The sequence below is a fragment of the Ursus arctos genome, unplaced genomic scaffold (assembly GCF_023065955.2).
Source record: "Ursus arctos isolate Adak ecotype North America unplaced genomic scaffold, UrsArc2.0 scaffold_7, whole genome shotgun sequence".
In the NCBI taxonomy this organism is placed as follows: Eukaryota; Metazoa; Chordata; class Mammalia; order Carnivora; family Ursidae; genus Ursus; species Ursus arctos.
In genome coordinates, this window is record NW_026623089.1 from 35,874,113 (window position 1) to 35,889,294 (window position 15,182).

A 15,182-nucleotide genomic window follows, 5' to 3' on the forward strand; every position below is an offset into this window, starting at 1 on the left:
CAGTGAACTCACACGTGGGCAATGAGGAGTGGAAGTTAAGTTGGGAAGAGGGAAAGAGAAAGGGATTCAAGAGCCATCAAATATCATGGTCTTACTTGTATCCTTGTTTTATCATTTTCTTCCAACCAATGGGGACCTTAGCCTGCCTGGAAAGAAAAAGTCCAAAATTAGGGTCCTGATTCCATTCCACACCAATGATGGGAGCAATGGAATGGAGCAGCTGTTCAGACTTATAAATAAGTCAGGCACATGCGGAAGGAAGTCTGGAGGGAGTACAGGATTCCAGTTGGGGATAGTGGGCACTGGGGCTGAGGTGGTGAGTGAGTGTGTCATAGTGGAGTGTCCTGAGTGCCAGCCAAAGGAACCATAAGGGCCCTATATTCTTCAGAGACTATGGGTAGTATTACGGTTTTTGTACAGAGGGGTAATATGGTAAAGAGTATGTTTTAGAAAATGGGACCTGGCAATCGATCTAGTACTTTAGGGGAGAAGCAGTTAGGATTCCATTCTAATAGTTCAGGAGCAAACCGATAAAGTCCTGAACCAGGGCAGCTGCAGCAAAATGGAAATGAGTTCTGGGGGCAAGGAGGAAGTTTTGGGAAAAAAACTTCAACTGAATTTAGCATGTGGGGGTGAAGGAGGGGAAAACTCAGAGATAACCTAGAAAATAATGACATGATTGAAAGAAATGAGGAAGTTGGAAAACCTGGCTTTGCCAGAAAAAATAATGAGTTTAGAAATGTTCAGATATCTGAAATATCCAATAAAATTTCCAACAGAGCTGTTTAAGGATGAAATCTTAGTTTTAGAGGGAGGCCAGATTTGGATTTAAAGATTTGGGGATCATCAGATAAAACATCTAGAATGTTTTGTAAACTGTCAAATGCTATAGAAATTTCAAGTGTGATTAAACAAGTAATTTGATGAGTATTTATTGCTTTTGTACACCAGCATTGCTTTTGGCACACCGACAGCAGCAAACAGGCCAGAGTCCCTCCCTCCTTCCTAGAGTAAGTGGTCTAGGCCAGTGTCTCTCAAAATAAGGTCGTGGGACCCCCTGTGTCAGAATCCCCTGGGGCCTTTGTTACAAAAGGCAGATTCCTTGATCCTCCCATGTGATCTGAATCTTTCCAGGAATCTACATTCTGAACCAGCTTTCTTGTGATGCTTGTGCATACTAAAGATTGTGAATAATTGGTTCTTTTTTGTTTTTAAGATTTTATTTATTTATTTGAGAGAGAGAGAGAGAGAGAGTGAGCCCAAGAGCAGAGTGAGGGGCAGAGGGAGAAGCATATTCCCCGTTGAGCAGGGAGCCGGATCCAGGGCTCGATCCTGGGGCTCTGGGATCTGACCTCAGCTGAAGGCAGCCCCCTAACAGACTGAGCCATGCAGGTGCCCCGAGAGTAACTGGTTCTGATTACTACCTGCCTAAACTAAAACCAAGAGAGTGAAGATCCCTGAAAATAGGCAAAAAAGAAATGAGCCAAACATTTGCTTAGAAGAAAGGAAGGGAATTTTTGAAAAAGGCAGGATTTCTGCTTTAGCTGATGTTGTGAATAAACAGTTCAGAATTATTTCCAAACCCTAGTGCTTGCTAAAGCAGCAAACTAGGGGAAACTGGTTGCTTCATGGCTATGGATAAAAATCCTGGTCAGTTTAAGTTCGGTGGTATAGGACTACATACTTAGTGCTTCATTTTGGGGTACTGCCCCCAAAATGTCCCCGCATCCTTCTTCAATAGCCGATTTTTGTGTTTACCAACCTTTAGGAGCAGTGTAATTCTGTAATTCTGTTAAAAAGTCATAGCGCATCCATGAAATTGGGAGTCCTGGATCTTTTTTCAATCCATGGCCTTCCTTTGGCAAATCAGACATTATTCTTGTTGCCAGGCATTGGAGGATTAGGGAGTGAGCTCTTACCGTAATACTTCTCTTATTTAATTACCTTTAAAATGACAATTCTCTACTCAGTCTCTTCTGTTCCGTGCTACAGAAATGCATAAGTAAGTCACACAATAGCTAAAGCATTTGAGAGCAGTTGGTTTGCAGGAAACTTTGTGGGGCTTATAACAATTTCTACATACCATTTTGACTAATGAAGTAGGTGAAAGGAAAAATCATATACTTTTCCAGTGGATTTAAGTTTAGAGGAATTTTTTAAAAAGATATATTTTATTTATTTTAGAAATAGAGAAAGAGAACAGGGGGAGGGAGGGGGGAGAGAATCTTCAAGCAGACGCCTCACTCAGTGCAGAGCCCAGTGTGGGGCTTGACCCCACGACCCTGAGATCGTGACCTGAGCTGAAACCAAGAGTCAGATGTTCAACAACTGAGCACCAAGGCACCCCCATTTAGAGAAGTTTTGAAAAAATTTTTAATCACAAAATAATTGCCTGCCAAGGTCTAATTTGACCCCATTGATTCTCTGATTATTGTGGCCCATGTTTTGCATATCATATGCCCTGGTTCTCCTCAAAATTTAGAGCTGGAATAGTTATTGAGATTAATTTGTTGCAAGAAGAAATAAAGGGGAAAAAAAAGCCATGATTGCAAAATGATACGTAGTGAACTTTGCATTGGCAATTTCTACGATGGCCCAGAGTTCTGATTTTCAAACTTCATGGGGTACGATGACTGGATCCAACGGAAAATTTGAATTCTGCTTTATCCAGAAGCATGTTATGTTACTCAAGAGAAACAGTGTGTGGGTACTGGGAATACTGCTAACATTCAGTACAATTATATTCTCCTAACAGCAGAAATAAATGATCTCAACATCCGTCATTTGAATGACACTATTTTTCATCTTTTCTACCATATTTGCTGGTATTAATAATAATATTTATTGTGCGATTACTAAGAATGGGACACTCTTCCAAGTACTTTACAGAACAACAATCCATTTTAGGAGTTTTCCTAGAAAACAGAATGCATTTTTCAGTTGCTACACAGTATTTTCTGATCTGCTTTTTGTGTCAAAATTATAATGGTGGTGCTAGCGATCTGTGGTTATTGTCCTTAGAAATCATTAGATTTGGGAGTAGGTAAATAGTCGGATTTTCCACTCAAAAATGTAATCGTGCTGTTCCTTGTTACAGGATGGCTTGTCGACACGACTGGCAGCTACACGGTGGCATTTCTTCTCTGTGGATTTTCAATGATCTTTAGTTCTGTGTTGCTTGGCTTTGCTAGACTTGTAAAGAAGATGAAAAAAACCCAGCTGCGCTTCCTTGCCAAAGAACCTGATCCCAAGCTGCAGCTATGGACCAATGGATCAGCGGCTTATTCTGTAGCGAGAGAGTTAGATCACAGAGACGAGCAGTCTGTGGCTCTAACGGTGCCTGGTCCCAGCCCCACATGACCAATGGCCTTGAGCCTGGGCCTCTTCAGGGCCGAGGGAGGTGGGACCACTGGATTGTACGTGTCTCGGAAGCATTTAATTTTGGCAGAAGCATTGCCTTCCAAGGAAATTATTATTATTGTTTTATTAACATGTTTATAGGGGAAAATAGCAAATAACAAAGCCAGTTGGACTGGCTCAGAGTTTCCTCATGTGGGATTTGTACTCACAATCGAACTCTTATCTTTCAGGCAATGAGCATCGCTCTATGGAGAATGTTAGGACATAGCTGCTATAATTAGCTGTAAGTAGGGGTAATTTCAAAGCATGATCAAAGCAGACGACAAGCTTTGTTGCAAAGTCTCCGCCCCTCCATCTTACTCCCTCAGTCAGACGCGAAACAGAACCAATGACATGTAGATAGATTTGCTTACTTTATGCTTTTTTGGAGAAAGGGGTCTGTATTCATCACTGCCTTTTGACGAATCTAAAGCATTCTTCAACAACTCCACGTGAAGCCCTAATGAGAAACTCCACCGTGAGAAATGTCTGGCATCTCCACCTTCCCCCTCCCCTGAAAGCTTTCTTCCTAAGACTGAGCCCCTCACCTCTGATCAGGCACTCACCTCTGTCACTGTCACATGTAATACTGAATTTAACAGAATACACCAAGTCACAAGGGTGACTTCTAAATCTTACCTGAAATGTTAACACCAAGACTTCTTTCCCCCCTTTTTTCTTTAGAAACAAAGCTTTTATTTGAATCGTACACACCTCCCTGCTGGGAACTGGAAAATGTTGGCAGTACTCCAACTGAGCAGGAATTGAATTCTCAAATCAGCAGGTCTCTGGTGGGAGTTTTCTTTTCAGATCAGACATTTAGGTTCATCATTACCCAAAACAGAACTTGGGAGGTTAGCCTGAAAAATATTCTAAAGGTGAGATTCCTTTCTCCCTGTAATTCTTGTCCCAGTGTCCACTGCTCTGTATCTCTTTATGGATAATCATTAGAAACTTGAAGGCCCTCTTCAGCTGAGTGAGAAGGCTTCGGGCTTAAGCTCAGCATCACAGCGCTCTCATTAATTGGAGCTTTGGTCGGGGAGAGAAGAGAAGGTTAAGGCTAATGGTGTGGTACTTTACAGTTCATGGAACTCTTTCACATACCTGCACTCATTGGATTAGAATAGTTTACTCATTCTCAAGTGCTCTGTTTTCCTATAGTTTGGGATAATTTCTGACTTTTCAGAGGGAGGACGTGAGAAAGAAAAGAAAGGGCAGATCTCCCAGCTTGTCTCCAACCATTTTAAATCCCCAGAACGACAGCGCTGAATCCCAAATCATGTCATACCTGTAAATTAGGAGCAAGTTACACAATTGAAAGGGGATTTTAGGTATTGAAAAAATTGAAAATCTGAACCTCAAAGAAATATTTTGACCCCGGAGGCCACTGTCCCTCGAGAGGCCTCACAAACGCCCTGCCAGCACTAAGGAAGATTCTGGGTCGACTGAGCGTGTTCAACAAGAGTCTTTGCCTATAACTGAATGACTTCATATAATTACGTATTAATACGTTGCTTTCGGGATGAAATACTGACTTGATTAAATGGAAGAACGCTGTAATATTTCATAGATGTTTTCCAAAGATAAATTTGAATGTTGCCTGTTATCTTTTTTACTTAGTTTAAGACTTTTGGTTTTGAACCCATTTACTTTGTCACTTCCAATTTAAAACCGGTATTTGGAAAATATCTGTAAAAAGTCAAAGTTAAAAATGAACTTATGTGTGTTTGGAATAGCACTTTACACTAAATGTCATTTCTTGAATCTTCAAGCCTAAAGATTTTTTGAAATATAAATATTCTTACATATGTTTTTTCCTAGCGATCAGTAAAATTTTGTTTATCCAGCTCTGCAGTATAATTTCTCTAAAGTATTGTAAGTATTCGTGAAAAATGAGCATAGCAACCGGAGCTTTTAAAGATTTTTATTAAGTATTTCAGATATTTTTACTTTATCCATGCGTACATTTATATTTTACTTTCCCTTCTGGAGCAGCATTTTTGGAAAACCAGCAAGGAAAAGGTAGATCTTAGGGTCTCTCTAGCATTGTCAACTCCACAGAATTTTACCGCTAAGATTTCATGTGCCTGTACTGTTTATTTCAAGAGGGAGGGATTTGTGGGAATGATGTATTTGGTGGAATCAAGAACAGAATTGTGGTGTGATGATTCTACATTTTAAATACTACTTTACCTCACTGCAGGCTCTACTTTGAAATTGACTGACTGGAAAAGCGAAGAAACTAACTTCTATAGAAACATTGTACCATTGGGCCTTTTTTTCAGATTGTGATTTTACTAATAGATCGGATATTTATGCTAATATTTTCTTATTTCAAAAGCATAATAAAGTGAGTTTATATTTGTGTTTGGAAAAACATTTTTCCCTGTACAAGGGGTGTGGATTGAATGGCGAGTGGGCTTGTCTGTGTTATGCTAAAATGTAGTTAGCATACAAATTTGTGGTAAACAATGAAATAATTTACAAAAGCCAAACCCATTTATTGAGTACTTGCAATGCATTAGTTAGTGTGCTAAGCACTTCCTACGCATGGTCTGTATTAATTCCCATAATAACATATGTTATTGCTATTTGATAGATATGGAAACTGGGGGGGGTGCGCTGCTTTCCTCTGGCTCCGGGGAAATCCTGTAAAGCTAGGAAGTTGTCTAATGCTGGAACCTGCCTCCTTCCTTTGTGCCTACTTGGGTTTTCTTGTTATGTGGGTTCAAAAAGCCATTCGGAAACGGGCCCTCCTTCAGGAAGATAAAATCCTTTGGATTATGATTCACTCTTCCAATTTGTGTAGATGGGAAGATCCTAGAATGGAAATTTCCAAGAGTTTTCCCAAGAGTCTGGTTCCAGCAAGACCACTACTTCCAGGCTAAGTGGTTTAATTTGCTGTTATTGATCCAGGCCTCTCTTTGGGAACATTTATGTATGTGTAGCAGGAAGAAGGTTGGGAAGCATACTTTTCCCAAAAGAGAGTTCTATCTTCTGCATTACCAGAACCACGCTTTCTCAGTCAGGAGTTGAATTCTTTCTTAAGTGTCTGCACCATTGCGCAGTGATGACGAAGATAGTAGTTTCTATCTGGCACTCACCTTCCCGGTCTCCATGGGTCTAATTCTGAAATTGTTTATTGAACTGAAATAGTGTGAACTCAAGGTAGATACTGAGTTTCTCTTCTCATTCTTCAAAGTTCAAGTCTTTATTTTTTCCTAACTCCACCAAACAATAGATTTTTAGAGATTTTTATAAGGATTTTATTTATTTGAGAGAGAGAGTGCAAGCACAAGTCGGGGGAACGGGCAGAGGGAGAAGGAGAAGCAGACTCCCCGCTGAGCAGGGAGCCCAAGGCGGGGCTGGATCCTAGGACCCCTGAGATCATGACCTGAGCCGAAGGCAGATGCTTAACTGACTGAGCCATGCAGGCACCCCAAACAATAGAGTTTTATACCTGTTGCCAGAAGAGCTACCAGTGAGAGATGACTGAGATTTTGTTCAATAACACAGATATTTGGTAGAGGGAATCTGGAAATACTAAATCACAATAAAAAGACTGACATTTAAAATAAAACATTTTGGGGCGCCTGGGTGGCACAGCGGTTAAGCGTCTGCCTTCGGCTCAGGGCGTGATCCCGGCGTTCTGGGATCGAGCCCCACATCAGGCTCCTCTGCTGGGAGCCTGCTGCTTCCTCTCCCACTCCCCCTGCTTGTGTTCCCTCTCTCGCTGGCTGTCTCTATCTCTGTCAAATAAATAAAATCTTTAAAAAAACCAAAAACCAAACTTTAAAAAAATAAAATAAAACATTTTTTATGGAAATTTTCAAACATGTACAAAAGTAGAACAGTAAAATGAACTTGACATAACCATCCCATAGCATCTATAGTTATCTACCCTTTACCCTCCCCCTCGATGAAGCTGTTGGAAATATACTAACATGCTGACAGGACATGTCTTCCTTCAGCTATCAGGGAATACCTGACCCTGGCGAGAATCATTTATTCATGCAAGCAGAGGGTGTGGGTGGGTGGTATCCCCTGTTAATGAACCACATCATTACGAAGCTGGTTGGGTCCCCTTTCTTTCTGCGGACTTTGGATACCTGAATTACAGGTTAAAACTCTTCCTCCTTCTCTCCCCAGCCCTGATGTGATCTATCTTCCTGTAGCTTAAGGAGGTGTCAAATAAGTGAAAGGTGCTTTTGAATTCTGGAAAAGATTATTACAGTCATTATTTTTCTTAAGTGTCAGAGGCCTCGTTGAGGAGTCTGGCCCTAGGATTGGGCTAAAATTTTTACAAAGCACTTTATTTTTAAGGAGTTAATGTGTGATCAACTTAAGATTTGAATTGACATTAAAAGGCATTAAAATTAATGTTTTAAAATATGATCCTTTCCATTTTCCCATAAATTTGTTTCTTTTGTGAAGGCAAGTTAGGTCTTTTCCTACTGACACAATGATGGAAGAATTAGAGGCCGCAGTCCTAGCAAAGGTGAAGACATATTCTCATTCCCAGAGAGCTTGTTTCTACAACTGGGCCCTGAGCGGAGTCCGGGTGTGGTTCAGGGTGGGGAAGAAAATATGAATGAGGGAAGGGAGATGCGGTTACCTGAGATTCCAGCCGGCCCTGAAAGCCTCTGGGTCTACATTTGCCAATCCCTGTCAAGCAGAGGTAGAGGAATTTGGACATCTGACTCTAGCTTCAAAGTTCAGCAGGGGAGAGGAGAGCCTGTTTTAGAATCACAGGTCTGATGAGCATTCAGTAACCCCGGAATATGGTCTACAAGGCCAAGCAGGGTGTCGCCCCTGCCCAACTTCCAAACCTCACATTGGGCTGCACTCTTCCTGCTCGCTGTACAGCAGCGCCCTTCGCTATAGGTTCCCCGGTCACTTTGCATATGTTGATCCTTCAGTGTGCTCACTTTTCGACTTTCGGGGCACCGTTTAAATGTCACTTTCTAGACAGCCCATCTTTAACCACTGCCCCTTCTAAATTATATATCCCCACTATCACCACCCACATTACATTCTCATAACGTTCTGTTCTTTGTCTTTAAAGAATATATTTTAATTATAATTAATATTCATTTGTGTGTTTGTTTTTTATTACTATGTTCAATTAGCCAGCATATTGTGTGTTTACTTTAAAACGTCCTCTCCTCCACAAAACCACACGCTTTCTGAGGCTCGGGATCATACTGACTATTCACCAGTCAGTCCAGTGCCTAGAATATAGTAGGCACTCAATAAATACTTGGTGAGTAAATGAATGGAAAAAACAAATGAAAAAAAAATAAAGAATGAATATGGACACTGCTACCGAGAATTGTAACACAGCACAACTGGGGCTGATTGAAGGGTTGGGCTTGCTTGAAGTTGCTCTTGCACCCAGAGTGGATACGATATGTTAGATATTTACAATTCAGTGGGTCTACATAAGATACCTGGTGAGAAGTGTCGCATGAATAGTAGGAGCTCCAGACCACTGAGTATCATGGGACAGGTTTCGAAAAGCAAATAAAGGTAGCAAAGAGAAGAGTTGGTAGAAATATAGTAAATAACTAAAACTTTTGATTGAGGCCTGAAAGTAAAAGTGATATGACTGTGTTCAACCGAGCAGGCTTAATTAGAAAGCTCTGTTGTGCTCAAATCGCGTAGAAGGCCCAGGGGTGTGGGCCTACACAAGGAGCCCTGGGACATTAGGAAAAGGTTGGAGCACCTGTGCCTCATGCGTGAGAAGATGGGGTTTCAGGTACAGGCACCACACAAGCTACTTTTCCTCTACAGGAAAACTATACCACTATTTGGCCAGGAGCAGAAGTCCCTGACTGGAGTCTTCTGCACGGTCCTATGGCCGGCCACAAACTCAGGGCGCCACTGAAAATTACCATGCTGGCAAACATTTGTAAGAGTTGGTGAGAGGGTTTAATCAATTAATGACTATTTATTAAGCGCCTCGTCACAATCTGATATCGTGTTTTTATAGTAGGGAATTCAAAATACAGAGAGCACGCCTTCCATGATTTCAAGTTCCCGGCCTAATTGGTAAGTTGAAACCGTCACCGTGAGAACAATACCAAGAAGTTGTTCAATCCCGACCTGAGCTAAGGGTACTGCATACTGTGGGGGAGAGGAGGAATTCGTGAAGGGCTGGAGAAATTTGAGGCGGTTCCAAGGAATTCAGGCATCGGGCTGAATTATCAGCCTCTACTCTTCCCAGGGGAAGAAGCTGGGAGTGGGGGAGAGGGTTGTGGGGCATCCACTTGTGCGGCTACCTGAGGTCCTGCAGATACCCAAGGCCAATGGAGCACTACACACTAGTTAACCCTAATAAATGTTCGGATGAGGGGAGCCCTAAGGGTGTCTGGGACTTTGGGTATTGCTGAGATTTGGGGTTGCATTTGGTGTCTCTAAATTGAAAACAGGAATTTTCAGAGAATGGGGTTATACCTCGATATTCACTTCTCAACTCTAAAAAGAAACCATTTAGGGGTGCCTGGCTGGCTCAGTTGCATGCTCTTGATATTGGGTTGTGAGTTCAAGTCCCACATTGGGGGTAGAGATTACTTGAATAAATAAAACTTTTAAAAAACAAATCGGTAAAATAAAAAAAGAATCATTTGTAAGTTTTCTCTCTGAAAGGGTCCAGAGCTTCAGGAAGTTTTTTATTTTGTTTTAAATTGAAGTGTTATACAGCACTGCCATCTGCTGGAATTAGACCACCTCCCAAAATTTGGTGACTCCTCCAATTATAGTTCAATAGGACAAGGCCAGCCTTAGAATAAACATTTAAGTTTGTTATTGTTTCCTTCTCTTCCAGCCCCCAGTTCCTACTGATTACCCATCATACATTTATCCTCTTCCTCTTGCAGTACAAATATAGGAATAAAGATACTGTGTTGTATTTTTCAGCATTTTGATTGCCTAGGTCAGTTTTCTATGTGGAGTATCAAAGTTAATATGAATGATGGTTTTGATTGACTTAACTAGAGATAACCATTGGTGAAATGTAACATAAATAATTTTTTTTTGAGCCTTCTGCCTTCCTTAGGAATCCAGATTGCCATCCTGGGTCCCCTTCCCAGTCCCTTATTAATATGCTAATTGATTTGATATGAGTTAATAGAAGGTTAAAATAAAGTGTGAGACACACACTCTTGAACACATATCAGAGTCAAATTTTGAGAAATGTTGAAACCAAGTGATATAAAGGAGTGTATTCTGCGTCAATTTGGAAACACAAATAACAGCATGTTTATAATGTACACAATCATGAGAGTCAGTGATTGGATTTCCTTTAAAATGTGTAATTCCTACGAAATTGTGAGGGGTACTATTTGTGTCTAACAACAATTACCTTCAAAGGAAAGTGTATTGTGTTAAAAGGAAAGACCCTTAACTAAGCAACTTGATGCATTTGGTTCTGCGTAAGTGGATCTGTGGTGAGAGTGAGGATGAATTAGAACTGAATTGCTGTTTAAGGAAAATGGAGGAATTGGTTCTTACTTCAGAAGGAGAACGGAGGAAGGGAAGATGGAAGGCCCAGAATCATGGAAAGAGGCAGGAACATCAAGAAATAGTTGAGAGTGTTTCCTTCTTTCCTTCTCTGTCTCCCTCAATCCCTCTCTCACTTTTCTTTCCTTCTTCCTTTCTTCCACCCTCTCCTTCCCTTCCTTCCTTTCTTTCAGTCTGCTGGTTAGTTAGCGATAGGAACTCCTCAATAGGCTGACTTCTGAACTCTTGCATGTTCATCTCTTTCTTCCTTTACCTTCACCCCCTTTTACCCCGGATGTAGGAATGTAAGAAGCTCAGTCAGAAATGGCTTTTTCTTTTCTTTCTCTCTCTCTTTTTTTTTTAGATTTTATTTATTTATTTGACACAGAGAGGCAGCGAGAGAGGGAACACAAGCAGGGAGAGTGGGACAGGGAGAAGCAGGCTTTCCTCCCACTGAGCAGGGAGCCCAATGCCGGGGCTCGATCCCAGGACCCTGCGATCATGACCCCAGCCAAAGGCAGACGCTTAACCACTGAGCCACCCAGGCGCCCCAGAAATGGCTTTTTCTGAAGGAAAAGCCGGTGTATTCAGTGTCTTCAGTGTTCAATGCAAGTGACACCAATCCATGCTTGTTCTTTGGAGTTTATCCGTGGGGCACCTATGTCCTCTCATGAGATACGGCTTTCCCAAAGCTCACCCATTTCACCTTTATTATTTCATTGTTTACCCCGCCCAGGTGCCACCATGAAAGGAGATATTGAGAATTCTAGTTCATCACTTATAGAGACCGCTAGGTTCAGAGCAAATACGAGAATATATATGTGGCATTTCTGTGCATGTTTCTAGTAATTAGATGCTGTTTTTTAAATTCAATTAGAATGAAATACAATAAAATGCTTAATGAAAAATTTATTTCAGTAAATAGGAAACTGCCAGAGAAGGTGGGAGTTTTGTTTGGGGTCAGAAGAGGTGCATATGGCTTGATCACAGGAAAAGAGGAAGCTGCAGAGGAGAAGAAAGCACATCTCAATGATTCAGAGAACCTTGGCTAAGAAGAGAATTGGAGGGACACAAGAGGCTAGAAGCGGGGATGACGAGAGGAGGAAGTGTCCAAGCAGAAGGTTACATGATAAAAGGTGTGGCCATTAAATATAAAATAGCTGAGGCACCTGGTGGCTCAGTTGGTTAAGCGTCTGCCTTTGGCTCAGGTCCTGATCCCAGGGTCCCGGGATCGAGCCCCACATTGGGCTCCCTGCTCAGCGGGAAGCCTGCTTCTCCCTCTCCCTGCCGTTCCCCCTGCTCATGCTCTCTTGCTTTCTCTGTCAAATAGGTAAATGAAATCTTTAAAAAAAAGAAAAAAAGAGGTAATTATTTTAAAAATAAATAAATAAAATAGCTGTTGTTTTGGGGGGGGGGGAAGAGCAAGAAAGGTGAGGTTTGGGAGAGGAGCCTATCCCAACCTGCAGTGGGTGCCCATGGTGTGCTGATAATGCTATAGATCTATTTAACGTAAACTTTATTGATTTCCTGCTATGTTAAGAGAGGATTTAATTATTGAATTTAAAGAACTTGTTCCAATTCCCCCCAGCTTTGACAGTTATGACTCAATTCTTAGTTACTTTATCAATTAGTTTTATAATTTACAACAATATATCTAAACTTTTATTTATTCTTCCATCAAGTTATAACGTAATCTCTTGACTTCCCTTTTTACAAGATGAGGTCTTTTTTTGGTTTCTACCCTCCCTTAACCTCTTTCCCCCTCTTTTCCAACTCAAATATTACAAGGTTGGAAAGATTATGTTCTGTTCTTTAACCATATTATGGATCCAAAAAGTCAAAAAACAATAGATGGCATTTAATACCATGCGGACATGATTTACCCTACAGCCAATTACAGTCATGTCATTGCATTTCTTTCACTGAGGGAGTTAATCTGACCTCCAAAAGCAGACACTAACATAGGACTGAATACAAGAAACTTATTAGGGAAACATCTGTGAGAGAAAATGGACTGGAGCAAGGAGAGGCTGGGAGAGCCACTGGACTGTGATTCGGGTCTGACTCCAAGTGCAGGAGAGAGAGGAGAGAAGTTGGGTGGAAGCATCTTAGAGTACAGTGTAGTTTTTGGGTTTTTTTTTTTTAAGTTTTTATTTTTAAGTAATCTTTATAATCCAACATGAGGCTCAAACTCACGACCCTGAAATGGAGTTACGTGCTCCACCGACTGAGCCGGCCAGATGCCCCGAGGACAGTAGAGTTTTAAGTAAAATTTGGCAAGGCTGATGGGGAATCCTCGAGCCTAGGTCACCTTTTGGAGGAGTTGGACATCTCCTAGGTCAGGGCCTGAGTTGTCCCCGCCATGCTGGGAAGAATGGTCTCAACGCAAATACAATGATGCATGTCAGCGTACAGCAGCTGGGCCCCTCAGTCAGTGTAATCCTTGCAGCTGGAGATCCGAGAGGTGCTGCTCATGGCTAGGGTTATAATGTGATTGTCCCTGAACTACTCAAAGGAGACTATTCTCATTGTCAAGGCCAGATTGATTCCCATTTCTTATAATCTACCAATTATACAAAAGCATGCGACATTTTATTTTATATTTCTGTTGTGTTCTTTAATCTCAACGATACCAACGATTCCATAAAAGAACCATCCTTGGGCCTGCTTGTGTCATGGTTGATGTCATTTAGGCATAGTCACATCATGGCCAGGCAAACTGTCAATTAGGTATAAGGAATGTTATTGATTATAAGTAGAAAATGTCAAACAGCGAAGAGTACTGCTGAACCAGGAGCAAGAAGAAATTATAGTCCCTAAAGTAGATGGGAGATCCGAAGTGACATCACCAAGCTGCGTCCCAACTTTCTTATTGATATGTTTGGTTAGAGCAGGGTCCTCCTGCTTCTAAAGTTCTGTGGGTCTATGAAGTTCTTCTTGAACTGAGCTAATTTGCATCTTGCGCTTCTAGAAAAGAATACTGACTGCTTATATTGTCCTTGAAAGTCAAGCAGATAGTATGTGATCAACAGTTCTGTACCCAGAGAGGACAGAAAATATGTTTAAAAGGTCCATTACTCTGAAGCCAGTTTTCCAGCCAGCTGATCCACTTGTTGAAAGGGTTTATCTCCACTTTTGTGAGGCTGGTAGCTTAGCTCTAGTGCTGAACAAAATAGCTTTCAGGAGGCTGTGAAAGAGGCACTTCTGTTTTCTTGAAGGGTCAAATGACCTGAAGGGCAATTACAACCACTTCCTGAGCATATTTTTTGGTTTGTTTAATAGGCAAAGAAATAAACTCAGGCCTGATATTCTGGAATTTATCAGGCCAAATGATGCGTTTATCTAACTAGTCTGATTTGGACCCATTTCACAGGTTTCGAGTCAATTGGTAAGGCCGGTTTTCAGAGGTAGGGGCAGGATACCATGCAATTCGATTCAGGCAACTTTTGTTAGACTTATATACCAAGCGCTGTGTTATATATTGAGAAATTCAAATAAAAACAAGATACTTGAGGAATTTAGGATCTCCTCACTTTAGCCTATTAGCCTAATTATTTTATTCTGTTTATATTTTCCATATTGTAGACCAGAGGCTCTCAAACTTTGCAGCACGATAGTTTCACCTAGGAAACTTAAAAATCATAGTGCTGGATGCCTACATGGCTCAGTTTGTTAAGCATCTGACTTCAGCTTGGGTCACAATCTCAGGGTCCTGGGATTGAGCCCTGAGCCGGGCCCACGTGGAGTCTGCTTGTCCCTCTCCCTCTGCCCCTCCCCCTGCCTATGCTCTCTCTCTCTCTCTCAAGTAAATAAATGAGTAAAATCTTTTTAACAAAATCGTGATACCAATTTAAGTCAGCCTCTGAGGTGGGACCCAGACACCAGTGTTTTTGTTTTTTCCAACTTCTCAGGTGATTCCAGCGCGTAGCCAAGTCTGAGGAGCAATGTTGTAGACTCTTACCTGAAGAACAGCAACATCATTATTACTTGGGAACGTGTTTCAATTGCAGAATCTCAGGCCCTCCGTGAGATCTACAGAAGCAGAATCTACCAGTTAACAAGATTCCCAAGTGATTTGCATGCACATTCAAGTTTGACGCGTGTTGTGGTAGACCATGTTTCCCGAAGACTTGTTCCGTGTATAAGGCAGCTCTTGTCTGCTGATTTCTAAAAGCAAGTTAGTTGAAACAAACAAACTTTTCTATGACTCACTATCCAAATGGCCCCTGAATGTGAGAGTTTTATGAATTAGGTGGCAAATGTTAGAGTTATTATGTACTTTA

The 15,182-nt window shown here is 41.4% G+C and overlaps 1 protein-coding gene across 11 annotated transcripts in view; it reads left to right on the forward strand.

Annotated features, from left to right (window-relative positions):
- SLC16A12 (solute carrier family 16 member 12) overlaps positions 1-5,776 on the forward strand; it is a 70,916-nt gene extending 65,140 nt beyond the window's left edge. For all 11 annotated transcript variants that reach the window (XM_048218962.2, XM_048218961.2, XM_057308489.1 and 8 more), the window contains one exon: positions 3,098-5,776. In XM_048218962.2, coding sequence (XP_048074919.1) covers positions 3,098-3,360 — 263 coding nt within the window. In that variant the 3' untranslated portion in view covers positions 3,361-5,776. The remainder of the gene's footprint in view (positions 1-3,097) is intronic.
- The last annotated feature ends 9,406 nt before the right edge of the window (positions 5,777-15,182 follow it).